Here is a 26,840-nt window from a genome sequence, read left to right as displayed (position 1 = left end):
CCAAGTAAGTGGGGTTAGGAAGATGCTAACTGCTTTAACTGTGGTATCCATTTATAGAAGGGGGGCAATTTCCAGCTGTAATCCTATACAAAGCAGTCACCAGACCAATATTTGCGTACAAGTATAATAACATTTAAGAAGAACCTGGAGGCTGGATCAGGCCAGCGGCCAATCTAGTCCAGCATCCTGTTCTCACAGTGGCCAACCAGATACCTGTGAGAAGCCTGCAAGCAGGACCTGAGCATAGCAGCACATTTCCCACCTGTGGTTTCCTGCAACTGGTATTCAGAAGTATTACTGCCTCCAACCATCAGGGCTGGTAGCGGAGCTCACCAAAATATGTGGCTGAAGAGAACCATTTCACCGTTTTGAAGTGCAACTACGGTTAGCCACTTTGAGGTGAAGCCTACAAGTGTAGGGGCTGCAGCCAATCCTAGTTCTACTCAAGAGGAGATGCACTGAAGTTAACGGATATGACAACCTAGGGCCATTTACTTCAATGGGTCTACTCTGAGCAGGACTTAGTTGGCCAACCCAATGCCTAGTGCTATCAGATGAAATAAGCAGCAGTCTTAGTACCAAAACAGACATGGAAGAATTGTGTTCTGATTTTCTGTGAATGGATGAAAAGGGGCGATGAATTTGATTGGAAAATTGGTGCTGGAGATGGGGGTGTTTAACCAGTGGCGTAGCGTGGGGGGTGCAGGGGGGCCCAGCCGCAATGGGCGCAGCATCTGGGGGTTAGGGTTAGGGGGCGCAAATTACTTGCCTTGCCCCGGGTGCTGACAACCCACGCTACGCCACTGTGTTTAACGATTTCCCCACCACCATCATTTTCCTGTTCTAACTGCCCCCATGCCCAGCTACTAGCCCTGCTGTATTGCCCCAAGTGGGGCTAATAGCAGGTGTGTGTGGAGGGGTGGTGGATTAGACTGAGAACAAGCATATCCACACATGGAAATCACATGACAGATCTCTTGGGCCATACCTATTTTGGTCCTAAGTGACAGTGGCAGGCATAAGGAACCAAGGGATGGACAAAAAGTGCAGGTGGAGGAGAAGGGTGGGGGTTGGGGTGCAGGGACTGGAGATGGTAAGAGCACATTTCAAGACCATTTGCAAAGCTGCCTTTAAAAGTGAAAGTCCCTCATCTTCACATGGCAGCTGCACCAGACAAACCACATGTGTTGCTATGAACAAATGAAGGCAGGCTACCACAGGCCTCTCAGAATATCATATATCAGAATAACAGCTGCATTGTATACCTCAAGAATATGCACCAAGAATGCTCCACTCCTTCGGACATGTGCAAACCCTAAGAAAAGGTTCTTGTTGTCTTTGCTGCAAACGGCTATGTTTAACAGGGGAGATGCTCAGGTGGGCAACCCCTTGAACCCAGATCCCTGCAGCTGAAAGCCCGATGCTTTTGAAGCTCATGTGCTGGCTTGAAGTCTCCCTGAACAAACTGTTTGAATACTTTCAGAATGCCAGTTTCCATGGCAACAACCAATTGTGTCCTTTGCAGAGTTTGGGTCTATAAATAATTTTTTTTTTTTTGATCCAAAGTTGCGATATTAGCTGCGTGGGAACAAAGGAGGAAATGGGGGCGCTGAAGAGAATATATGCAGGAACATATATTTCCAACCTGTGCTACACTCCTTGCCCTCATTGCAACAAAGAGTTCGAGGGATCTTCCTTTGTCTTGCTGAGGCTTAGAAATAACTTGGTACATGACAGGAAACTGCCTCCTGAAGATCTTTCATATGGAATATGGTTACCAATGGAAAACACAGCTTGCTGCAGAGCGAAGCCATCACTCTCAGGTTATGCAACCTGAAATGGATGTCCGCCTTCACCAACTGGGTGTCCCCCAGATGTTTTGGGCTACAACTCCCACCAACTGGTCTCTTAATGCCTCTTGTTTGCCTTGTTGGGGAGGTGTGTGCATGTGTAGAACTGCGTCTTGCATTGCAATCCTTGACATATTCACTTCAAAGGGGGCTTAAGCCTTAAAGTCATTCCAAGAATATCAGAAGAGCCCTGCTGGGTCATACCAAAAACCTCTCTCATCCAGCGTTCTGTTTGCATGGTGGACTAGCAGATGTTAGAAGGCCACACAATTGTTTCCATAATGAAGTGACCAAACCTGCCGTGTCATGTTTTAAACAGAGAAACTAGCCCATAGACAAGTTTGCAGTTCAGGTAACCAGAAGTGTCTCAGGAGTTTTACTCCGAACATACACACAGTTGCTGGACTAGAGTAGCAGATGCCCACATAAAAGGCTGTATGACAAGCTTTGACAACTTTTTGCAGATGTATGAGCTTGCTCATGTACCTACATTGCGCTCTGCAATGATATCACACACACACAAATATTGTGCATCTTTATATGTATTACAGTTACTGTAATCACCAAACAGAAATTTGAAAAAAAAAATGGATTTCACTCTGTAACTATGTGCATCTTCACCTTTTATTTAAGCACTTGATTAAATATAAAGCATTTTCTTCCAAGTTTAGTTTTCTGCTATCCCAGTATGCAGTGCTTTTTTCTAAAAAAAATGTTTAGGGGTATTCTCATTTTCCTACTCATAATGAAATACTCAATGAGGCCAAACTTATATTCACAAAATGCTTAGGGGTATGTGTACCCGTTTCCCCCAGAAAAAAAGCACTGCCAGTACGGATGGAAAGCACCGAAGCGGGGGATTGTGGAGCGCTACTATAAAACTTCCACTAGATGGCATTATCATGTTCTGAAGGAACTAACATAGACTTGCATTCCTCCTGAGCTGTTTAGCCTTAACCTGTTGTTGTTGTTTATACATTAATGGCACATATGACATAAGCAGAGCTCTGCTTGATAAAACCCAATTGGGCACTTTTAGCCTAGGATCCTGTTTCTACCAGTACCTCCAGGAATCCCACAAGCAGGGCATGAAGGAAAGAACCTTCACTTGCTGCTGCTGCTGCTGTCCCTGCTCTAACCTGAGAGAATGCACTGCATGAAGCTGAATCCTATCAGACAAAATAGGAAATGGGACATTAGCACTAAAGGCCCATCTTAAATCAAGTTTTCTATGTTTGATTTCACTGTCAGCTATTAACTAAAACATTTATACTAATTAGGGTTGGCACAGGTTTTCCCAGACATACCCAGAATACTGCAGTCGGCAGCAGTGTCTGGGCAGAAATCAGGCAAATGTCCGGGGAAATCCGGAGATATGGAAGCTGTTTTTGCCAGTTTCCCATAGAAATAGCTCAAAATGAATTTATTTTTGCATCCCCCCCCCAAAAAAAAAAATTCAACAACTTTCCTGTCCAGATTTTCACTCTTTGAAATATAGCAGCCCTAACTATCATTGGATATGGCTGCAGTGGAAGGCTTAGATGGACCCAAACTCCTAGGGTATGAACATAGCAGCTGCTATTCCATGGCACACTGTCTCCATTTAGCCATCCTGCTTAACATAGAAGCTCACAGCTAATTTGCCTGCTCCATTAATTTGTACAGTTCCCTGTTCAAGAAATGAAAACCAGTGGCCATCACTGTGCATGTCAACAACTGAAATATCACGTATCTGATATTGATTCCTACAGGACACCACCGCTTATTGACCCTTTAATACACTACTGGGGGGTGGGAGCAGTTTGTTTTGAGATGAAACACAAATGAGGGGGGAGGGGTACTGATCAGGATGTACCAGAGAATAAAGAATGTGCCAAAGAAGTAGCTTAGCATGATTTTAGTCATTGATAGTAGTCTCCCTTTTTTAATATAAACCTGTCATACTTTGATGGTTCCCTGTGCTTCTATTTCCTACAAGAGTTAGTCTTCTCAGCTGGCCTCTTTCAGTCATGTGAGATCAGTCTGGAGAACATATGTGGGCAAAAGCATCTTGCCTATATGTACATAATCTTCCAACATTCAGCTTCATTAGATGGCCCCACTGAGTTTTATCAGTGAATCTCTATCCACTTTCTTAAACAATGCATAATTTTATACATCGCTTTGTGATTGCACCTTAGATTAGTATAACTGTACCGTGTAATATTAGTGGATTTATTTTCAGTCACTGTCTGAATCATCACTAATGTGCAAAACATATTCTTATATACGCTTGGCAATTGTATATTTACTAATGATTTCCACAAGTTTATCCAGAACAGAGATACGCTAACCAACCTATAATTTTCCAGACTTCCTCTGGATTCCTCTCAAAAAGATGGTAATACACTGGCCACTTTCCAGGCCTCAGGTATGGAGGCTGATATTAAAAACAAGTTACGTATTTTTGTTAGGAGAGCAGCAATTTCACACCTGTGTTCCTTCAGGACTTTTGGGTGGATGCCATCCAAACCCAGTGATTTGTCAGTTTTTAATTTGTCAACAAGGCCTAGAACAGGGTAGTCCAATGCCTTTTTAGTGGCCCTAAGCAAAATTAGACACACACCAGCCCTTGCCTGCCTTCCCAAAGTGGTAAGCAAGGCACTGTACTTTGGGAAGGTGTGAGGGCTCTGACAGTTTCCTAGAGCCCTCCTGTCTCTTCACAAAGCCTAGTTAGTGCTTTCTAGCTTTGGGAAGGAGATAGGAGGGTTCTAGGACCATGCCAGAGCCTTGCATTTCCTTCCCAAAGCCTGGCACCTTTGGGAAGACAGGAGGAGGGCTGGGGGCAATGGGTTGTCAGATTTGGTCTCAACCCCCACCCCACAATAAGGCAGTGTGTGGCCCGTGGGTTCCATGTCAAAGTACTCTTGCGGCCCACTTGGTATGAAACAATGAATCGCCCTAGCCTGGAATATCTTGCCACTACTCAGTTCCTCAGATTCCCTTCCTGCAAAAGTAGGCACAGAGATCTGCCCTATATCTTACTATGATTTTTGTGTTCTCTATTTTGTATTTATTTATTTATTTTGGTAAACTGCCTTGTGATCTTCAGATGAGGGGTGACATACAAATTTAATAGATAATAATAATAATTACAATAATCTGCTGTGAAGAGAAATGCAAAAACAACATTCAACTTCTCTGCAAACTCCTTTAGGATACCTTTGATTCCCTTATCATCCAAGGTTGAACCACCTCCCCAGCTGGTCACCTGCTACCAATGCATTTAAGGAGTTTTATTGCTGGTGTCCCTTCTCCAGAATTTGTATCCTGAAAGAACTATGCCTCACTGGTTCCATTCCACCACATAAGTGGTATACCACATACAGCAGGCGTAAGGCAAACTCAGCCCTCCAGATGTTTTGAGACTACAATTCCCATCATCCCTGACCACTGGTCCTGTTAGCTAGGGATGATGGGAGTTGTAGTACCAAAACATCTGGAGGGCCGAGTTTGCTTCTGCCTGACATACAGTATAAGAATTAGGACATCTTGTTGTTGTTTAGTCGTTTAGTCGGACCAGAGCACGCCAGGCACTCCTGTCTTCCACTGCCTCCCGCAGTTTGGTCAAACTCATGCTGGTAGCTTTGAGAACACTGTCCAACCATGTCGTCCCCTTCTCCTTGTGCCTTCCATCTTTCCCAGCATCAGGGTCTTTTCCAGGGAGTCTTCTCTTCTCATGAGGTGGCCAAAGTATTGGAGCCTCAGCTTCAGGATCTGTCCTTCCAGTGAGGACTCAGGGCTGATTTCCTTAAGAATGGATAGGTTTGATCTTCTTGCAGTCCATGGGACTCTCAAGAGTCTCCTCCAGCACTATAATTCAAAAGCATCAATTCTTCGGCGATCAGCCTTCTTTATGGTCCAGCTCTCACTTCCATACATCACTACTGGGAAAACCATAGCTTTAACTATACGGACATCTTAGCCTGTTGTTAATCAAGCATCTCTTTTGGCACAAGGAAAGTTTTTGTAGACTAGGTTGTGGAAGGCTAACATAGGCCTTTCTTTCCACCATGTTAAGGTGGTCCATTGTGGACTCCAACTTCTTCATTTGCTCCCTCTTGTCCTCACTTCCTCACCGCAGCCTCAAGACCCCTTCCCAACTGATCCAGTCACCGCAGCTGCCTTGGTTGCTAGGCAACCAGAGCATCTCTCGTCCCATCAACGAGTAACTTCCCCCTCCTCTCGCCCTATCGATTCAGGCTTTCCCTAGCCCCATCTCCCTGTTGCTAAGCAACCAGGGCCCTAGCCTCCTGTTGGCCGAGGCGCTTCTTTCTTCCCCGCCATATCAAGGCAAAGGCAAGCACGTGCCCCAAACACGCGCAGAAACAGACCCTCTACGGCCACGCCCCTCCATCAGAGCCTGGCCCAATCGCCACACGCTGAAGGGCGGGGCTTTGGGGGACGTGATTGACAGCCGCTGATGTTCGGCGGCACCGCGAGTGGTTGCCGTTAGGCGGGCGGTGAGGAGAGCTGAGAGAAAGCGACGGAGGGCAGCGGAGCTGAGGAGGGGGATGAAGGAAAGGGTGCAGGAGCTCAGACCAATCGCGACGCGTCAGTGGGAGGAGTGGGCGGGGCAGCGAGCGCGAATGAGTCCCGGCCTCCTCCTCCTTTCCCAGCCGGCCTGGTCGATTCACTTCCAGCCGAAGAGGGATCCTTCCGCCTTTGGAATCACACACACTCACCACACATAACGGCGGCGAAGGAGGCGGCGGCGGCAGCAGCACTAGCGGCAGCAGCAGCAGCACCGTGTGTGCCTCCGCCTATTGCCTACCGCGGGGGTTTCTTTTGTCGTGCTAGTGGCCGTTGGAACCGGAGAGGCGGGGGAGGAAACGGCACGGCGGCCGGGCGAAGCGGGTGGATTGGCCGCCGGGGGGAGGAGGAGGAGGCGGCGGCTGACGGGAAAACAAGGGAAGAAAGGAGGAGGGCGGGTGAGCAGCGACGGCGGCGGGCTTTTCTCCTCCGCCCTGCCGGAGAGGGGGATGGAGAGAGCCGGGCTGAGGCGGAGGGAGGGAGCCGCCCCGTGAGGGGGAAAGGAGGAGGGTGGGAAATCAAGAGGAGGCCTCCACTCCTCATCCGCCAAATAACGGGCCTAGGCCCTCCCTCAGCTCCCTCCCTCCCCTTGCCCCCCATTTAGCCTCGGTTTCTGAGGAGGGGGGAGATTAACACGTGAGGCCCACCCGGTTCCCTACCCCTTCTTTTCATGCCGGGGGGGTACCTCAGCCCCTCGCCCGCCGCCCTCCTCCGCCCTTCCCCCAGCCTCGACCATCATCAGCCCGTTGAGGAAGACCCTCGCCCCTCCCCCACCTGATCAGGGCCCCCTTTGGCCCTCCGATCGAGGCCTTCTGCTGGGGTCCTCACTGTTCTCTCCTCTCCCTCTCCCCCATTGGGGTGCTCTGATTTCGTGCTTGGCCCCATCTCTGAGGGTCCTCTACTTTTATCCGCTTTTGCAGCCTTGCAGAAGCTGCTCTGCCTCCCTCTCTCCCTCCCTTTTCAGGTCCTGCACCCTTCATTTATTTGGTCTCTGCACTTTTACCCTTATTAGCAACCAGATCCTCAGTCGTAGTTTCTTTTTCTTTTTGGGGGTGGTGGGTGGGAGTGCTCTGTCTACCTTTCCCTTCAGTGTTGGTATCTGTGCTGCCTCCTTTTACAAACCAACAACCAAACCCTCTTTCAGGCTAGGCCCTATTAGCCAAGTCTCTATCTAGGTCTGGTCTTTAAAAAAAATATCCCCTCCTGTGCAACACGTCTCTGGCCACCCTCTGCCCTGGGGGGTTCTGCTGCCTCTGGTGGCAGTAGCTAGCAGCATGGTAGAGAAGAGGTGTCCACGACTGCAGAGAGAGAGTGTGTACCGCTGGTTTTCTGAGCTGCCTTCTCCTCAACGGGTGGAGTTCCTTTGTGGCCTGCTGGACTTGTGCATCCCACTTGAGTTACGTTTCCTGGGAGCCTGCCTAGAGGACCTGGCCCGCAAAGACTATCACTCACTGCGGGATTCCGAAATCAAGGCCAATAACCCGGCTGATCTGGGCAGCCTCACCAACCTGACGGATGAGGTGGTGCGCAGCAAGCTCTTGGTCTCACTTGCACTCCTGGGCTCATCCCACCGGGAAGCAGCTGGCGTCCTCTTCCGCACCCTCACCCATATTGACTCTGTCATCAACAACTATGGACTGCAGCTCAATGAGGGTCGGACTGGGGATGAGTTTTTGCTGCTCTTCACCATGGCCTCCAACCACCCTGCCTTCAGTTTCCACCAAAAGCAGGTGCTGAGGCAAGAGCTCACCAAGATCCAAAACATCATTGCCAGTACTAGCAAGAGTCCCAGCACTCCCACAGCTAGCAACATGGGAACTTGTCCTGGTTGCCACAAGGTGTGTATTACATCCAGGGACTTCTCTTCCAGGAACTGTAGAGATGGCAGGGACAGTATTCTTTCCTTTCTGGGAGGAGGGTGTCTGCCTATTAGGATATAGCTGAGAAAGAGTGTCTTGCAGTTATGGTTTATGGTGGCTGTTGGCTAGTTTCACCAATGGGCCAGAAAGGTCACTTTTCTCCCTATCCCACTTCCCTTCTTCTCATCAGTAGAGTGTCAAACTCCATTCTCTTATGTGCATTCTTCTCCTAGGATGCTCTTTCTACACATCAATAGTTGGTGTTCTTTTTTAAACTCTAGTAAGATAGTCCCATGCCTAATGGTCAGAAGCTGCTTAGATGTGGGTCCTAAGTAAAACAATGGCCATTCTGTGAAGTGTATAGCTGTTTTGCACTGGCCATTCTTTAGATAGACCAAGAGAATAGCTTCCTGCTGTTTTACTCTGGAAAGGTAGAGACCTAAGTATTTGCTTTTTCAATTGTGCTTGAAATTGTTTATTTAATGATTTAAGATAGCTGAGTGAATTCTATGTGATTTGGAGCTACAGGTTAAAGTTACTTCCTGCAGGCATCCTTTATTAGTGTGCTGGTTTTGTCACTGTTATTTTGGCACTTTCACATGTGTCTCTTGTGTAGCATCAGTAAGGAGAGATGAGGCATGAATGGTTTTACATTCCAGGTAAGGTGCTGATAGAGTGGTATAATATAAAAGAGTTTTGAGACTTTTCAGAAGTGGTTGAAGGCAAGCTTTGCTTTTGTTACTGTGGCTTTGTAATGTAAACTTGACAGGTCAATACACTACATATGTTAAAAGTGAAGCTTTTTTAAGGATTTATCCTTTAGAACTTTCACTGTAAAAAAAACTGTTCTGGTTCAGGAGTTCTGACACAAACTTGTCCATTCTGAGACTGATAGGTCTGTGAATGGAAGCATCTATCTGATAGCTAATATTTACTTTGCTAGAACATTGCTTTCCGTGTGTGTTTAAGAGAGAGAGACCTGCTTGTTGGTTGGTATATAAAAACAGTGAAATGTGTTGTTTTGTGAATTTTGATAATTCCAAGTCTCCGTATATTTAAGAAACATAAACTCTAATCTATCCTTACTGTAAACTTTTTTTTGGGTATTCTTTGTTTCAAAAAATAAAACTTCATTTATTGGAATAAACTGACATTTTTAGACCAGCTACAGGTAGCGCACGCGCACGCGCTCTCTCTCTCTACACACACATACAAACACACAGCTATTGGATTCAATCTGTAGCTAGACAAGCAACAGACAACATTCTCTGGCAGTCCCTGTTAAATGATCCATACAAATCACAAGTACTATTAGATGTGAGGCTTCTTTACACACTTGTAAAGTCCTATACTCTTAAGTGTCAGAAAACAACCACAATACATTTCTATGAAAACCTTTACCACAGAGAAGAAAAAGTACAAGCCTAGCTTGAAACACTACACAGTAGGATGTAAGATGTATTTTCTATCATAGTTGGGACTCATGGAAGTGGCCAGAAGGTGTGCTGTGGGCTTTGAAAGGGGAATCCCTGAACTTGGAATCCCTTGGGTGGAGAATCCAAAAAAGAGCTTCCTTTTGGCATCCTGTGGGCTTTGTGGTATAAATCAGAAAATATAGCATCTTTGCTCAGAGTTTATTTAACTCACGACTGTATCAAAAACATAGTAGCATACTATAGTAACAAATGCAACAGGACAATAGAAATTAATGCTGAGCAAGTATAGTGCCTTAGATTCCTGGTACTCATTTACAGCTCAATGAATGCCTTCTCAGACACATCTTAAAATCACAAAAAGGTATTAAAAAGGAATGTTTTCCTGTTCTGAATATAGTTCATCATTAAATATCCATATAATGGTGCTTAAGTCCAACAACATCTCTATGGCCATAGATTTCCCATCTAAGCCTTAGTCTGACCAACTTTTTTTAAGGCATTATGTTATGCAACAAATTTCCCTATTAGCTACTGAAGTAAAGAGTACTTTTTCTTCATATTTTCTGTGAACTTTGACAGTGATCACTAACAGGAAAACTAGTGGTGAAAAGTGTATGCTACTCTAAAGTAGGCTTGTATAAATGTCATATTTTCAATGCTTATTCAGATGCTTTGATTCTACAAATAATTTACTTATTAAAATATTATATCAACAGCAATAATTAACCCTACAGCGATCAATAATCCTGAGATTGTCAAAAGGGGAAAAGAGAACTATCTGTATAATGATATAAAACAGTTCTTTCTAGAATGTTGCCTTGGAGCCACCTAATCATTCCTGGTTTCAGGAGCATGCTAAGGATAGACGTGTTCCTCCTTCTCTTGCACATACTTACTTCCCCCTCCATGGCTTCCTTTAAATGTCATCCCTGACCCCCTTTAACCAGGATTTGCAGACCATTTGTAAATCCTGGCTAGTATTAATCTTAGTTAATATTGAGGCTGGCATAATGCTACATCATGTTTAAAACAAACCATGAAAGGTGGGATTTGCACAGGAGAAGGAGGGAAGGAAAGAGCTTGATGCTGATCTTATCATAGGTAAGAGTTTGGGACTGATCCATTTAAAAAAGAAAATATGGCAAGAAAACAGGTGACAAAAACTTAACACAAGAAGAGCTAGAAAGGTCTTCTGGGGAAGAATGTTCTACAGGCTGGCTGCTGCTATAGAAAATATACCCTCATGTGTACCTTCTCTCCAGCAAGTGGAGGTTTAACAGAAGCAACATCTGTGAAAGAGATATTTGGGGTACCATTCTCTTTGCTTGTTAGCTTCTTTTACTTGATGATACTTGTATATTCTCCTTGAAACCTAACACAACAATAAGATATTCTTAGGCTGCAGTTGTAACCCCACCTACCTGGTAGTAAGCCCCATTGAATTCAGTTAGTGCTTATTTCTTAGTAAACAAAGTTTGGATTGTGCTATTAGTCTTGACTTTATTTGTTGCCTGTGTTCATCCAGTTGTTTGCTTCCTTGAGAGCAAAGTTTATATTTACCCACTTTTCTTGTAAAAAACAACCAAAGTTCCTGTTGTTTATCAGGATGCTAATGGATAGCCAGTTCTGCGATGAATGCTATTTCTTGCCTTCAGTTTACAGTTGTAGTGTATAACAGTTTTTATACAGAGTTGATGCCTGGATTACTTAAAACAATTACATTTAGGCTAACTCTATTAGAGTGTGGGGGGGTACTTTAGAAATAACAAATACTGGTCTTCAACACCTTTTTATGACAGTAATGCTGGGTGGGCAAGTGCTGCTTTGGTGCACATGGTTCTGTGTCTCAGGGATGATGAAAGACATAGAGATGGACAGAGTATGGTGCTGTTTAGAAAGCAGATGGAGGATATTAGGAGACCATTAACATTGGAAGAAAGTGTAACTGGATGAGGAGCAATAACTTATTGGGATCCTGCTGGGGCCACATTTCAGAAATAGGCGAGTAGGCAAGCTAGGGGTCCTAGCATGGACTAGCTGGCTCCAGTGTGAGTTGTGTGCAAATGTCCTGTTGTGTCTAGAAGGTGGGAGGTCAATGATTAGTAAGACAGTGTATATAATGGTTTATATTCCAACAGTTGCATTCTGTAACTTTAAGAAAGGGAAGGGCCACAGAAAACACAGCTGATTTTGTAAACAATTGTTTTACTGCATTTCTTCCTTCTGAGGAATATCAACAATATGTTGCATTAGAGGAAAAAGTTACAGTTGTATTAAGCCCCAGCTACAATAACATTGGTAGCCATAAGTGCTGCATTTGGAAATGATTGGGGCCTTTTGTTCATATGTGTATTTTATGAAAGTGAGTCATCGTATTAGGTGAACTAGTGTTGGTTGTGAAATGAGAGTCAGGCTTATATCCAGAAAATGAAATCTTGAGGAAGTTAGGTACCCTTTTACAACTAGGATAAACAGTAGTAACAAACTGATGCAAGCTAGAAGGTCAACAAACAAGAGTCTTCAGGTTGTTCACATGGTTTTGGTTCATGTTCAAAGCCAAACCTTGAACTGAATCCTAATTTGGAAACCTCATAGTGTAATACCCTTTGGATCCTCATCATGGGTATGATAACATACCATAAATACAAAGGAACTTGTAAATAGGAAAGTTGCTTCCAATTAAATAACCATTAGAAGATTCTGACTTGGAGAAATAAAACTGACTAGTTTGTTTCTTGTGGTTTTTTTCCTTCCCAGGTCACTCCAAGATCTGAGACCCCCATAAACAACATCGGTAACAGTTTAGAAAATGCACTACATACATCAGCACATTCCATTGAGGAGTCATTACCCAAGAGGCCTTCAGGGAAACACTCAAAAGGTGCATCTATGGGTTTTGCATGATATTTCTGTGTAATACTCCCATTTTTGAAGAAAAAGATATATTTCTGCTTTAAAATATTTTAAGAATTGACTCTAGATGATAAAGTGTGTTTGGTGTTTCTCGTTCAGTGCTGAATTAATATCAGTTTATAGATAAATTGATGCACATAAATTATTCCTGGCAATAAATTAGTATTTAATGCTCATGTGCGTTGTAGGGGGTTGGACTAGATAACTATTGTGGTCTATTCCAACTCTACAATTCTACTATTTCTATTATTTCCATTCTTTGCATTTCTGGACTTGGTCTCCAACACCAACTAGACATCAGCAAATTGTCCTTTGGAAGGAATTCTGATCTATATTTTGCGTGTTATAACCAGTAATGCTTTTTCTGTATTGAATAAGCCTCTTGCGTTCCGTATTTCCTATATAATGATTAAAAACCATTCTTTTGAAACCACTGGTGATTTCAGAAAAGGCACTGGGGTGTTGAAAAGTTGGATTTGCAACAAAACTTTGCAGTGTGGAGTTCCAGTTAGTAATCTCCCCTCCAATATACTCCAATTCCCCTCCCATTTGGTTTTCTGTTCTTCCTTTCCTCTTCCCCCTTCCCACCCCAGTAGTTCACCAGCATTCCATGGTGACTGAGCATGCTCAAACCTCATTAGGATTTTTCTTAAGATGGGATTTGTACTTCTGCAAACTTCCGGCTTTCTCCAAGTGTGCTGAAACTTCCCTCTTGTGCCAGGGTTAGAGAGAATGATGATTCTACAGCAAAGACTTGGATAGCAGAAGCCAAGTTATTTGCCCTTTGTTCCTTGACTTTCTGTGTTTTGGAACCTTGCCAGTGAAGTGACATTAGTTATAAGTAGACATAACATTTCTATTAATACATACTTGAAAGTAAAATGTGCAGTGAATCCAAATTCTTTGTTTAGTTCAGTTTTGATGAAAACAGGAAATGCTTAATTTTCTAGGCGTGCTGTTCCTGGTTTGGGTATATATTTGTGAACAATCCAGCGGTAATCCAGAAGGAAAGGAAAGTGCCTTGTTCATTCCCTATTTATTCTTCAGTGCAACAATTTTATCTCTTGCCTCTCTGTGGCAGTTCTGTAACTGCAACAATTATAGTAGCGCTTGCCCCCAGAGCTTCTGGTTAGCCACAGGAGTTGCTATTCTTTATTGTATTGGTGTGCAGGTGTGTTTTCCATGGCTCTGTCTTGCATCCCTCCTTGTGTCTTTAAAATATTATAATAGTACTAAATGATTTAGAGAATCAAAACAAGGGAGTATGCTATTATTCATGCTTCTTTATGTCTCAATCAAGTACAAATCTGCTTTCAGTTTTTCTAGTTCATGCAAGTGGAATTAATAGCCAGGTTGTATTAGCCCACTTCAGTAGAGACTTACATGGCAGATTCTGAATTGACAGCCTGTCTTGTGCATGTAGGGCAAAGCACTGTTGTACTGAATATCCAATGCTTCAATTAAGTTCCACTTAAAAACAATTGTATGCTGCTTTCCATTGTTACCTCAAGTCCAGTTATTGTTCTTCTGTGGTTTTTCATAATTTGTATGTTTCATACCTCAAGGGCATACACTTCCAATATCAGTGGATCTATATAGGTCTGGTCCTCTCTGTTTTCACTGGGATTTTAGCATGTGAGATCTTAATGAGCAAAACTTACCATTCCTAGCACCAGAATGAGATACAGGTTGCTTATTAAAATCTCACATTCTAAAATCTCACTGGAAGTCTCGATACCTTTCCTAGACCCAGAGTGAGTTATCCAAACTTCCATTGGGATTTTAGAATGTGAGATTTAATTAAACAAACTTTAACTCACTCTGGTGCTAGGAAAAGTATCAATGCTCCCAGTGTTCTGTTTCAATTGGCAATCCCCAAATATCATCTAGGATTATTTGTGATACTACCCTCTTCACCAAATGATTTGTTATGATGGAAAATCTTGTACTGTCATTAATATAGGCACAACTTCTCTTGTGCCAAAGTATTGTACATAGTCACTCAACGTTCTAAAGTATGCTTTGAAGCAAAAAGAGTTAAAACTTGACTATGCTAAATACTAAGCAAGTCCAAGAAGTTTAATTCATTATGAAGTTCAGCTTCTGTCTTTTTGTCTACATATTAAATTGAGCTAATTTCCAAAAGAATTGAAAACAGTCTTTCCATTCTGTGAGATCACATGCACAAACAAAACTAGAGCCTCCCTGACAATAATCCAGTGAATGATCTGTGTCTAATCAGTCTAGTCCAGAATTTCCCAACCTGGTGCCTCCCAGATGTGTGGGACTACAGCTCCCATCATCCTCTACCATTAGTCATGCTGGCCTGGGTTGATGGAACTTGGAGTCCAGTAACATCAGGAGGGTACTGGTTTATGAGAACATTGCTGTAGTTCAATATTAAAAACAACGAATACAGGCATTCAGTAGACCAGTACCTGATAAACATTGGACATTCCTTTTATCTTACTGTTGCTAGAGAACCTGCAATTAAGGTCCCTGAATGTAAACATAAAACAAAACAAGATTATTCTCTCTACTTTTTGGGCAGATGATAAGAGCAACAAGTATTATTTATGTATTTATGTCTGTTTAGAACTGTAACAGATGTTGTCCTGACCACAGCATATTTTCCAAAAGCATAGTGTGGGATAAAGTACATTAAACCAGATGTTGAAGAGAATTCTACATTCGATAAGCTTTTACAGTAGTAGTTTATGATGGAGAAAACATTAAAACCTTACTGCACAAGGCTCCTCATATGACTTTTTTGGAGCACTTACATAAGAACATATATAACAGGTATGCAGTCATGTCAAGAATGTAGCATCTTCCAAGCTCAAGCAATCATTGCAGTATAGAAACATGTGATTTTTATGTGAGGTGGTGTATAGAGCTCTCTTTCTTTTAACATTTTTAGTAGGGTGTACAACAAATAGTGTGAGACAGTTCTGCATTTATAATGAAGCGGTAGAGAACCTCAGACCAGGGTCTGAATGATACCCTTCGGCTTTTACTACTGATCCTTGAGTTGGATCCCCAGTTACACCCCCTCTTCCCAGGCCACACCCTAATTGGTCTGACATTTGGCCCACCTTCTTGCCCTCCTTGAGTGTTTTTGCCTGAGTGGAATGTGTCTGTGAACTCTGATAATGCTTCTTCCTTGCCTGGATGGAGGAGAGGTGTGAGTGTAAGAAACTAGTCTTTCTCTACAAAGGTAAATTTTAAATTAGCTGCTCCTCCTCCTTTTGCCTCTGACCCCACCCACCACTTTCATGTGGCCCCTGAAGATTTCCAACAAGGGAATATAGCTGTCAGACTGAAGAAGATTTCTACCCTGTTATAGATGTTGTACCTCAGCATAGAATTGATCTGCATCTTAAAGTTTTTTCTCCCCCAGGTTATTTTCCTGCACAGAGTGGTTAAATTTTAAAGAGATGAAAGAATACTGCTGATTGCTAGTTTCATTATTTCTTGCTATTCCTATTAACTCATTACTCAGTCTGTCTCTTGCTCACATATTTCTTAATATATGTTGCTTGTATGCACAAATGTTTCTCTGGACGACTTGTTTAAAAAGCATTTGAAGCTGAACATCCGGTGGTTTAAAGAAGGTGAGGTTCAAGTGTCAGCAGTAATAATAAGAGGTTACCCAGAATATATCCACTTGCATGTGGAGGGAAGGGAAAAGCTTAATCTTTATATTGCCAGTATTGAATTGATTTGGAGATGATGGCTCCCAACCGAGTGCAAATATGTGCACTTACATCTAACTGAAGTCAAGTGAGAATAATATTCATGCAAGAATTGAAAAAGTACTTCTACATTTTCCTGCAGCCTGCTTGGAATCTATAGTCACTGTAGTAGTTTTTGTATCGGGTCCAAATATGAAAAAATATCAGGGCTAACACTGCTGAGAAAACTTCTGTCAAACAGCACCTGTAGTATACAGGCCTTAGTCTGAGAGGAATATAACCTGATAAAATAGAAAGCGCCATAGAACAGGAGATCGTAACATGTGGCTGGGTCAGGACCAGTGCCATTTGATTGTGAGGGCCTACTATGAATGGAAAACTTTGGAAAGTGATGTGAAGAAGTATGTCCGGCCCTAGCCAAGGAGAATGAAAACCAGATGAAACTCCAAATACTTCACCATTTAAGATTTCAAATGATGCAAAATTAGTAAAACATGGATTTTCTGTCCATTGTGCAGCTCTACCATGTAGCAGTATTCTAAACTTAAGATGAAAGGGAATGTTGAACCTGAACTCTTTTAAATTTATGGCCACATTTAAGTACAGTACTGTAATTTTCATGGGATATTTTAGTAGTATACTTTTAAAGCATGGAAATTGTTTATGGCATATTTAAGTTCTTCTGTTTCTAGTGTTGTTAACCTACATTGAGTCTATGTGGTATAGGCAATTTTAAGTCTTAAAAGGGGTAGATGATGCAGCCTTTCGATCAACTTTAGAAGTAATGGGACTCAAGATGTAGCAATACGGGTCAGCTGTCACGCAGCAAAATGATTTGTTTTTGGTGATGACTATCCCCCCAAATTGATTTTTAAATTTATTTTATAGTTTGAATAGTCATCATTTTGTTTTCTCTGATCAAGCAAAAAAGAAAGCAGAAGAAGGAAGAAAAGACCAAGTGGAAAATGCAGAGCTGCTATCCTCTCTAACGTCTTGTGTTGTGCTTCTTAGGAAGGACCATTGATTTATTGCATTACTTCACTGCATTGAGTGTATCCATTTCATCAGTGTATCATGCCTGTGCTATTTTTAACAATAACTTGAAGGGGCAGCACTGATGAAATTACATCATTTACATACACGGCTGAGAGAAAGTGGTATAAATCACCAAGATCATTTAAGAGAGTATCCCTGTGTGACTCATGTGAACAGGTTGGGTGACTTCAAAGAGTGATTGGATGGGGCTATTATTCCTTGAGTAGCAAGAAGCTATGCATTGATAATAGTTGCATTTTCTGTATTTTGACCTGGGGCAGGTGTTTTGTGAAATACCTAGCCTTTGTAAGAGTTTGAAGATGAATTACAGTTGTTTGTTTTTTCTACTATCATCCGAAATACAGCATGTCATAGACTCCTGTTTAAAGTACTTTGGAAGGACTTGGGTGAGGAGGGAAGGAAGAATAGGCAGGTCTGGACTGGGTTGGTATTTGTTAGATTTCTGGAAGGCAACTGTCCTCTGATAGTTCATGCTTGTAAATAACTACTTAGCGGTAGGGGGAAAGAGTTAGCTTGAGGCTACTTTTTAAACTGAACGAGGCAATTGATTCTTTCAGGCTGTAGTGTAGATTGTCAACAAGTGGGCATGTGTGGGCACACTGGCCAGTAGCATGTGTGGGCTTTGTTGCAATTGTGTGTGACATCAGTATCTATAAGCTTCTAAGACAGGGTGGTCCAATGCTCATCCCAAGTGCCGCATACGGCCCTCAATACCTTTTTTGGTGGCCCTCAGCAACATTTGACGCCTGCCCGTAGCCCTCTCACTGCCTTAACCAAGGCTGGGTAAGCAAGGAGCTGGGCTTTGGGAAGGAGGTGGGAGGGCTCTGCTGAGAACAGGACAAGACAGCCAAGGCAGGATTAAATCCTATCCTCCATATCAGCAGATGTAACTACTGACGTCAGCAGGTAGGTGTGGTATGGGGAAAATGGTCTCACAGGGTAATTTGGCTGGCCAAGATTAGCCTGTGAACTGATGTTTCCCCACCTTGGCATACAGTATTATGATGTAGTAGTATAATATTTTACATCTTAAAATAGTATTCACTATTTTTATGTTGTATGTATACATGTATATTCTGGTTACGAATTCCATGTTGTCCACTGAAACCCCCATGTAAATCAATCATCAAAATGCAGAGAATCACTTCCTCTTGTTCACAATCTTAATTTCATAATTTCTTTACCATTTTAGGTCTGAATTATATTAAGGCTGCAGTTTTTTAGTCACAAATGTTACTCTGCATAGAGCTTTTTCAGACTGCCATCTGATCTGGCTGGGGTGTCTTATCACAAGACAGTTCTCAGGCGCATGCTGTCAGAGCAGCTGCTGATACTATATTGTAGTCCCACTGACAGGTTCCAGGTATAATCCTACATGGATTAATTAATGCCTGAAAACATGAACGTACTGCAGCTGCTTCAGATCCTGATTTGATTAATTCTGTCAAGCGGCTGTTTATTTCACAGGATACTGCAGAAATTCAATTTTAACATTAATAAACTTACTACCCTGAATTTGTCCAATCCTTTTTTAAAAGGTTATGGCTGCATTGTTTAGTCATGAATACTACAAATCAGGCCTTGTCCATTCAGGCAGTTGATCACATGGTAAAATTGTTGTTGGGCTGTATCACAAAATTACCTGTAGAGAGACCGCATACCAGAATGATTTCCTGTTCATAGAGTAGGTAGACCCTGTACATAGAAAAATAGTGCATCAAAATGAATGTTGGATTCAATTCCCCAATTTGATCCACCTGATTTGTCATTGTAGAAACCCTCTGTCATATCCTCTATCCTAGTATTCCCTATCTCTTTAAAAAATAAAAAGGCTCACACTGCTCCTACCCGTTGATAATTTTTAGTTGCCCTTTTCTAGCTCTTAAGAAATCATTCTGAGACTGGGCAACTAACTGTGCATGTCGCTGCAACATAGGTTTATATTAATCTACTGTGACATGCATCCAGCCTGTTTAATAGCTTGTTTTAATTTTGTGTACTGAACGTTCCATTGGGCTATGCCTCTAGAGATCCTGTGTTTGGAGCACTCCAGGTTTCCCATACAGAGAGTTTCCTCTTATTACAGTTGGAAAGTGAACCTTGCATGTTGTGCTTTAAAGGCTTTATTCAAAGTGAAGCCAAATGTTGTTTTTGTGGCAAACCCCCCCCCCAAAAAAAAAATCATTTGCAAAATTAGCTTAAATCTTTTCTGTCTACAGCTTGCTGGCTCCAAGGATAGGTTTCCAAGATTCAAAATGGTAAAAATGTGGGTGTTCATTTTGGCATTGCCAACCTCAATAGCTCTAGATGTTGATTCACATCCCCTTTCTCCCCGAAATGAAGCTACCTTCGACCAAGTATAGGTTTTTTATATTTGGAAAGTTTATATTTAAGCTGCAGGTTGTTAACTGACCTCTGAACTTTGGATGATCACGCTTTTCAGAAGGGATGCATGTACTTACTGTATTACCCTGAAGTCCGGAATCTTTGTTTTTTTACCTAGAACTGAGATTGCCAAAAAAATTCAGGACATTTGTTTAGACTGATATGAAGTGTGGCGCTGGAGATTCTTTGACATTTTTTAATTCCACCTTTGTCTTTCTGCACACATTTCATAGATTAGGTGTGCAGTGAATAGGAGGTAAGAATTTGAAAGAGTAGTGTGATGATCAACAATATATTCTCGGCTCCAGGAACAGACATACAACATTGTTTTTCACAAGTTTGTTCATTTTCTTTTTTTTAAGTCTCCTAGAAAGTGGGCAGACTCAGTAGTTTTATTCTTAATACAAGATATAGCACTGTTATCCAGGGAGTTTTAAAAAACTTAATACCTTTTTGCTTCTAGCATCAGATCATACTGTGTTGTATTCAGCTGTTTTGTGGAGAAATAATATGCATCTGGTTTTTTGTTTCCTGTTCCTGAGATGAGTCATTCCCCTTTTAAATAGCAGTTATTTTTTTCTCATAACCCTTAATATACTAATAAACTTCTGGAATACTTATTAAGATGGACTTTGTGGTTAACTAAAATGCTGACTTCACTACTCCTCTGGCCATTGAATTCATACTTTCTTTTGATTGTTATTTTTTTAAGAATGAAAGGATATGAGCACAAGTTTTTCTTTTAATTTAGATCCTGTTTTTGGAGACACATGAGAGTTATTCACCGTCTGAAACTGAAAATACCCATTTGCAGAACCAGCCAGGAACATAAAAAAGATTAGCACTGCAATTTAAAAGTAAGGGGCACAACCAATAAATAAGCATTCCATGTGTTTGTCCCTATGAATACTGCTATCCATAAAACAGGAGCAGGAAATCTCAGGTCTAGAGATAAAATATGGCCCTCCAGGTCTTTCCAACCTTCAAGACACTTCCCCAAATGGGGGGCTTCACTGCCCTTTTCAGTGCTCTTCTCAAGTTCTTTTGCCTGGCTGGAATTTATTTATGTGGGAATGTTGAGGGTGACAGGAGAGGATATATTGATTATTAATATCCTTCCTAACTCGCACTAGCAAGTTTCTTTATATAGCAGAGTTACATTCCCCTTCTTATGCAGCAGAAAACTGGTTGCAAACTTTTTTGAGTCTCTTAAGACAATAAACAATTCAATCTGGCTTGCCCAGATTAAGATATGTTCTATTATTCCGGGTAAGACCCCTTTGATCCCTCCTAAAAGAATAAAGACACAACAGTCTTATTTATAAGTAACAGAAAGTGGTTTTTCTCATGAACAGGCAGAGCACAGTGTGATCCCTGAAGGCAGGCTTTAGGCTTAAAGTTACAAACATGTACAAACAGGTTTACCCCATATGGGAGATAACCTGGGGGACTGCTTGGCTGGCAGCCAGCAGTACAGTCCAGGTGAATCAGGAGGTTCACAGGACAAAAAAAGAATGAAGAGAGGGAGGTGGCTGCGTGACTTGGCCTTTTACCAGGTCTGGAAAGGTCACACCCACCTACCAGTCACATGCAAGGAAGGATGCTCCAAGCCAGGAGGAACAGGAAGTTTCAACTGGCTGGGCCAAACATTCCCTTGCATGTCCACTCTAGCAAAACAAGGAATGTTGTATTTGACTTCTCCCAGTGGATTGCATCCCCCAATTTATTTATTAAATTGTATAACACCTTATACCTGTAGACCTCAGGGTGGTTCACAACATAAAACCACGATACAAAAAACAGAAAATACATAATAAGAACAAAACCCAAAACCACCCAATAATCCCCCTTCCACATCACATTTTAAAAGGGCATCAGATGTCACTCAGCCAAAGGCCTGGTTAAAGAGAAACACTTTCGCCTAGCACCTAAATGTGTATAATGAAGGCACCAGCTGAGCTCCCTGAGGAAAGTATTCCATAAATGGGGAACTACTGCAGAGAAAGCCTGTTCTTGTGTTGCCACCCTCTGTATCTCTTGTGGAGGAGGCACACAAAGAAGGGCCTCAGAAGGTGATCTCAGGGTCTGGGTAGGTACATATGGAGACAGGTAGTCCTTGAGTTATTGCAGTCCTTGAACTGTGATAATGCCTCTGGCCAGGATGAAGGATTGAGGTGTGTATAGAAACCTCTGCTTCTTGCATGGCTGAAATACATTTAACTGTACAAAGATATGAAGTGCATCCTCTGCTCTGTCTACTTCACCTCTGGTCCTGCCTGCTATTTGCATGTGGCACCTTGAGGCCTGCCAATGAAGCTCTTGCACTGAAAAAGTTCCCAGCCCGTCCTGAAAAATTGGAAAGCACTTTGAAGAGTCTACAAATACTGTAATCACTAAATGGCAGCTCTCCTGTGATTAACTGTCACTAGCTACTGTAGACATTCTGTTGCTGATTTATTACCAGATCTCTTCCCCTCTCTTGACCTTGAAATCTAGTGTAAAGCAACCATTTAAGATTGTAAAGCCTTCTGAGTAAAGGACTACATGCTTCTATAGAATTTAGTAGTCTTTAAGTTGGATATCAGTTTGCTTATAGGAAAAAGATGTCAGTGTGGTATGTGAGCTGTGTTAAAAGATTTAAACAACCTTCCTTGTAGAGGCAAGGAGGTCTGTGGTGTCCTTTTTTAGATCTGCTTTCTTAGAACAGACTGAATGGTGAAAATGGAATGTTAACCTGGTTGCACATCATGTTAAACCATAGTTAATGTCTGAACCTGAGTTTGTGGCTGATTCCTCTCCAAATAAAGCACAAGCTGCACCATCAGTTTGTTCTTGCCTTACTGCTCATGGTTTGCTTGAGGCAAACATACCACAAACTTTTGCTCTGATGACATGGCAAGCCAAAGTTTATGTTTTGTTCCTCCCAAGGGGAGCAAAGGGGGAAGTTTTGAACAATATATACCATGCTGCTGCTTCATGTTTAATCGTATTTAAATCTTAACTATGGTTTTAACTATGGGACGCGGGTGGCGCTGTGGGTAAAACCTCAGTGCCTATGACTTGCTGATCGTAAGGTCGGCGGTTCGAATCCCCGCGGCGGGGTGAGCTACCATCGTTCGGTCCCAGCTCCTGCCCACCTAGCAGTTCGAAAGCACCCCTAAGTGCAAGTAGATAAATAGGGACTGCTTACTAGCGGGAAGGTAAACGGCGTTTCCGTGTGCGGCGCTGGTGCTGGCTCGCCAGCTGCAGCTTCATCACGCTGGCCACGTGACCCGGAAGTGTCTTCGGACGGCGCCGGCTCCCGGCCTCTTGAGCGAGATGAGCGCGCAACCCTAGAGTCAGACACGACTGGCCCGAACGGGCAGGGGTACCTTTACCTTACCTTTTTATGGTTTTAAGATAATGGGTGAATGCAGCCACAGAGAGCTCATCTTGCATGAGTGGAAAAAAATCTTCATTATAGTATTTGATTGAAGCAACTGTTAATTATAAAGGTACTAGGCCTTCCTCAGTGACGAGTATGGGTGAAGGCAACTTGTCTCTTACATAGTAGTAGTAGTAGTAGTAGTAAATAGTCCCATCTCTTTTGCATTGCCAATTGTGTATACCAAGTTCCGGTACTGTTTTCAACCTACGGGCTTATCTTTGTATGCAGACACTTTAGGAATCAGACGCATGAGTGCTTCCCTTTCCCTAATATACTGTGCACAAATAGTGGGTTCCCTCAGGGAAAGGTCAGTCAGATTTTGAAGGGCTCCTTTCACTATGCATGGGGTGTGTGCTTGTGCATGGACATCCAGAGTATCTCTCAAATATAAAAATGTATGTCCACATTGCCTCTATATGGAGTAGCTAGGATTCCATTTTCTGGGCTCATTGTGCTAACTCTGACTTCTGAAGTTTGTTACATGTCAGTCTTGGCTCAGATCCAAAGAGCTTGTTCTAGCATATCTAAAAGACTTGCACATGCCCTGTAGTGCCTTTTTTACTTGATCAGTTTTTATTAAAGCAGACTCCTGTTGTATCAAAAACTGTGTTTGAATGTGGTTTGGGTGATCATACAGTGGGAAAATATGCTCAATGGGGTCATTGATTGGATTTAGATAATTAATTTCAGCAGGATCATTGAACAAGCACTGGCTACTAATGACTCCAAGCTGGAATTCAGTTAGATACAAAGCACTTTTTTTACTCTTCTAACCTATAGGATGGGCATATAATAATGTTATGTAAAAAGGTGGTAGTAAGCTTGTGGTAATTTGATGTCCATGCATGTTTAATTGCTTCTTAATAAGTTATGAAAAGCCCATAATTTTTTACCTGCTCACTGGCTGTTTCATTTTTGGTACTTTACAGGTGCAGAAAAGAGTGATTCACTGTGTGTATTTGTGTAAATCAAGGATGGGGAGCCTCTGGCCTTCAGGCTATTGTTGGACTCTTAGCTACTATTAATCCTTGATGGGAGTTGGGGTTTAACAGCAGTTTGAGGGCCACTTTCCCCATGTAAAGCAGACTTGAAAGCAGAAGAAAATTAAGTCTTTGTCATGAGCACAGCTCTCCCACATACCCAAGGAGACAGAATTGTTTCAGCTTCTACTGTGCTCATGATGTCTCTGGAACAAGTTAATGTGTATCAGGAGAATCCTGTGTCTCGTGTGCTGAGCATTAAATGGAGTAAAGTTTAAGTCTAAAGGTTTCTGTGTCATCTTAATATTTAATGATTTAGAACAGAGTAGGTCATGAGATAGGAAGCTCAGCTGAGCTGTTATAAATGGGGTGGGGTGGAGGTGAAAAAAGGAGTTCAAGTGGAGTGTTCTAGTAAGGAACCCTTTGTTGAAGCCCCAAGAATATAGTATCAGCTATATTCCTGAGTTTGCGATGGCACATACTCTATTGAGCATTGGTGTGATTTCTTTCTGAATGTAGTTTACACACATTTTAAAAATCATATACTGTGTTTCAGATTTAGTTAATAAACAGAATGAATACAGGGATCATTTGTACTGAAAGGCACCAGACACCAGCTTATGAGTTGCTGAATCCATCTTCTATTGCTTCATTTTGAGGCCAAGTCCTATGACCCTTGGACATATGGATGGCAGCTTTAAGTTTTGCCCTCAGGCCTGACTAGTGCACCTATGATGAAGCAGGTGCCTAAGCAACATAGCACATGCAATCAAAACAAGGCACTTGTTCCCTGTAGGGCTGACGGTGATAGTATGCTATGTCCCTCTTTCCATCCATGGCAAAGTGTTCAGATACCTGCTTCACAGTGGAATGAGTACTCTGTAAATAAATGACCGGCTGCACTTAGGACTGTTCATGAATCCCTATTAGTTAAGTCTGATTAGGTTTTAGAGGAAGATGAACATGTGGTTGGAGTACAAAGTACTGAAAAGTAATACTACAGGTATTAAATAGTTCTAGAAGCTTAGTTGAGTTTTTATTTTATTTTATTTTATTTTATTTATGTTTCTTTCAGTGGTTCCTATATGTTGGTGCTCTCTGAATATGGACCAGACTGAGCACAAGTGAAACATGAACTTTTTCATTTAAAACTGGAATTCACCATGTAGAGAGAAATAATGTTATTCAAGAGGTGGGCAAGAGGGGAAGGGAGCTATGTGAGGTTTGGAAAAATGCTTAAATATTTGTGTTGACTTTTTCCAAATTACCTTTATTCACTGGCTGCATTTGCAGGTCATGGTAAGCCATAAAGTTTGGCTTATTAAATCATGCCCCTTTGTGTAAGTGGGTGAGCAAACCATGACAGAGAAACTTCCGTATATCTGAATCTGAGATTGTGGTTTGTTAGGATGAAACAAATCATGATCTTAGGTTTGGACAACGTGCTAAGCATTTCCCATTGTGGTTTGTTTGCTCCTCCCTTTGTGCAAGTGGGAGGGGCTCTGGCTGCATGTACACCTGCAGAGTACGGTTTGCTAAACGAAATGTTATGGTTTAGTGTTACATATGAATGCTGCTATTATACAGACATTGCTATTTTTAAACATGTTCTTGTTGACTTTGCCTGCTGGCATATTCACCAGCAAGCTAAGAACAGTTGTGTTTTTAGAAAGGTACAATCAACCGACTCTTCCTTTTGTTTCAAAATTGAGTATTTTGCATATGTTAAAAACATTCTGAGTAAGCACTAATTTTGGGTTGTGATAGCCTATCATCTAGCTCACTTTTTTAAAAAAAAATGATGGTCCAAATGTGCCTCAGTTGTAAAGCCTTAGTCTTGAATAAGAGCTGCTTACCTCAAGGCTTGAAGTGGTTGTGTAGTTCTTTGAATGTTGCAATGTAAAAAAGAAACACTTCATTGAGAGTGATGTTTCCTTTTTGGAAAGTCTGTTTGGAACTCTTCTTCATTCTGTTTTCGGTGCCAGTACAGTACTGTATTGGGTAACTTGCAAAGCAAACTTAAAATTCTGTCAGTTGTTCTTCAAGATGCTCACAACTTCAGCTCTCTATAAACTGGCAAATAGTATTTCAGCATGACTTTGTCCTTTAGTAACTCTGTTATTAGAGACCTCCTGATCTCAACTTCTGAAGATTTCCTCAAAGTCATTTCTGATATTTTTTGTAAGTTGAGTTCTGGAAAATTAAAATGTGAGTTTTAGTAGCTCCCATTTGTGGCTTTATTCCATAAGTGTTTGGCAGATGGAGCAAGTAAGTGCCTATGTTGTTTCTTCCTGTATAGTCATGCTTTCATTAACCATGTCTTAATATAAAGTCTCTTTTAATTTCAGAAATAACAGGATATGAGTTCTGAAAATGGCCTTGGCCTGTTTTAAGTCATTCATGAAGTTCAAAAAGTCCATCCAGTCCATCTTGAGCTTGATTGATGAGCACCTTTTGAGTTGACAATGGAGCAAATGTATGTGTTTTCTCATGCACAGCAGCAATGGAAGAGGTTGCCAGTGCTTAGAACAACATAGAAATGCTCCATTTAAAGCTCTGTCTGAGGTGGTCTGCAGTCTTGGCTTTTGAAAATCCTCAAGACTATTGTGAGCAACCATTCAGCATATGCATGGCTCTTCAACTGATCAGTACATCTCTACTTGGTGA

General features: G+C 42.0%; 1 protein-coding gene across 2 annotated transcripts in view; it reads left to right on the top strand.

Annotated features, from left to right (window-relative positions):
* The first annotated feature begins 6,293 nt into the window (after window positions 1-6,293).
* Window positions 6,294-26,840, top strand: part of ZCCHC14 (zinc finger CCHC-type containing 14) — a 37,176-nt gene continuing 16,629 nt past the window's right edge. Inside the window, exons 1-2 of one of the 2 annotated variants that reach the window (XM_082229190.1) lie at window positions 6,294-8,260; window positions 12,475-12,598. In XM_082229190.1, the coding sequence (XP_082085316.1) occupies window positions 7,697-8,260; window positions 12,475-12,598 (688 nt within the window). In that variant the 5' untranslated portion in view covers window positions 6,294-7,696. The remainder of the gene's footprint in view (window positions 8,261-12,474; window positions 12,599-26,840) is intronic. The other variant, XM_082229191.1, reaches the window with a different exon arrangement.

This window comes from Podarcis vaucheri (genome assembly GCF_965113315.1).
Source record: "Podarcis vaucheri genome assembly, chromosome: 7".
Taxonomy (NCBI): Eukaryota; Metazoa; Chordata; class Lepidosauria; order Squamata; family Lacertidae; genus Podarcis; species Podarcis vaucheri.
This window is presented reverse-complemented; position numbering and strand designations above follow the sequence as displayed.